General features: G+C 49.7%; 1 protein-coding gene across 1 annotated transcript in view; it reads left to right on the forward strand.

Moving 5' to 3' along the window:
* tenm2a (teneurin transmembrane protein 2a) overlaps positions 1-1,605 on the forward strand; it is a 123,507-nt gene that overhangs the window by 107,709 nt on the left and 14,193 nt on the right. Inside the window, 2 exon segments of the mRNA XM_008327623.3 lie at positions 1-469; positions 1,100-1,275. The exon segment at positions 1-469 is cut by the window's left edge and continues 32 nt beyond it. Coding sequence (XP_008325845.2) covers positions 1-469; positions 1,100-1,275 — 645 coding nt within the window.

Below are 1,605 nucleotides of genomic sequence, written 5' to 3' on the forward strand. Positions count from 1 at the left end.
CCGACCTGAACAACATCAGGATCCGGGCCGTGCGAGCCAACCGACCCGGTCCGGCCCTGTCCAGTGTGGGCTTTGGGGGCGTCGCGCAGTATGAGGTGGCATCACCCAGGGAGCAGGAGCTGTACGTCTTCAACGGGGAGGGGCTTCACATCCAGACGGTTAGCCTGGTGACCGGAGAACCGCTGTTCAACTTCACCTACGGCCCAGATGGAGAGCTGGCCACGCTGGTGGACAACTGCAACAACACGGTCAAAGTGAGGAGGGACGGCCTGGGCCAGGGCGGAGGAGCTGGGCTGCTCCGACTGGTACTGCTGCCCGAGAACCAGGTGGTGACCCTGGGTCTGGACCCCACGGGAGGACTGCGCAGCGTGTCGGCCATGGGCCAGGAGGTGGCGCTGATGGGCTACACCGGCAACACGGGCCTGCTGGCCACCAAGGCTGACGAAACTGGATGGACCACGTTTTACCAGTGAGTGTGTAATTATTAAGGTTTGAAGGTCAAGGTCAAGGTCAAGGTCTAGTCTAAAGGGCCACACTGTGGAGGAGGGGTTAGAGCTGGACTGAGCTCTCCAGCCCCCAGGGGGCAGCAGAGTGTTGCCCTCCCCTCCTGTTTCATGGATGGATTTTTAACACGTTGTGGTTTATGTTCAATGATTCTTCGTCTTCTCTGATGAATATTTCATTCTGTTTTTGCCTTTTCTGTTTCTGTGTGTTCTTGTAGTCATTTTTTATTTGTTTATTTTTGACCAATCAGGATAAAACAGCCTCATTAGGGATTTTTTATTTTGCTACATTGAGGTTGAAAGAAACAGAAATTCAAATATTCTGTTTTTATTGCATTTTAAGAAAGAATCCAGCTTTTGTAGAAACCTCTTCTGTGTTTCATGCTCTGAATGTTGATGCCATCGTTTACTCGGTCTACTCCTGCCCCCTGGTGTTTCCTTGTTAGACTGCAGCCTTTTTAAATGAGATGAGCCTTTATTCGTTTATATCACATCTGGGTTTTTTTAGTTGTTGTTGGTTTTTTTTATGTGTGCTGCAAGTATGGACTTGTCTTTTTCTTCACTGCTCAGTCTCGATGTTATCTCCCATTTCCCAGGTACGACAGCGAGGGCCGCCTCACCAATGTGACATACCCCACGGGTATGGTGACAAGTCTGCACCGCGAGATCGAGCGCTCCATCAACATTGACATTGAAAGCTCCAGCAGGGATGATGATGTCACTGTTATCACCAACCTGTCCTCTGTGGAGGCCTCCTACACTGTAGTGCAAGGTAGAGACCCACGGGGGGGTGGACCGTGGGGGGGGGTGGCGTTACATATCTCTCATTATTCATATTTCATTGGGTAGAGAGTGATGTGGTCGCAACGCATCGCATGTCAAAGTCTCCATCTTCATCATCATCTTCTTCTTCTTCTTCTCCTTCTTCTTCTTCTTCTTCTTCTTCTTCTTCTTCTTCTTCTTCTTCTTCTCCTCTGTGGTTGATCCGATGAGATTCACTGATTGGTCGCAGCGTTCAAAGACACGTCCGTCCTCAGTAACTCACTGCTCTGACCGCTCTAATTGAAAGTCTTGTTATTTTCACATTCACTTATTTGCATGC

This window comes from Cynoglossus semilaevis, chromosome 15 (assembly GCF_000523025.1).
Source record: "Cynoglossus semilaevis isolate Cse_v1.0 chromosome 15, Cse_v1.0, whole genome shotgun sequence".
Taxonomy (NCBI): Eukaryota; Metazoa; Chordata; class Actinopteri; order Pleuronectiformes; family Cynoglossidae; genus Cynoglossus; species Cynoglossus semilaevis.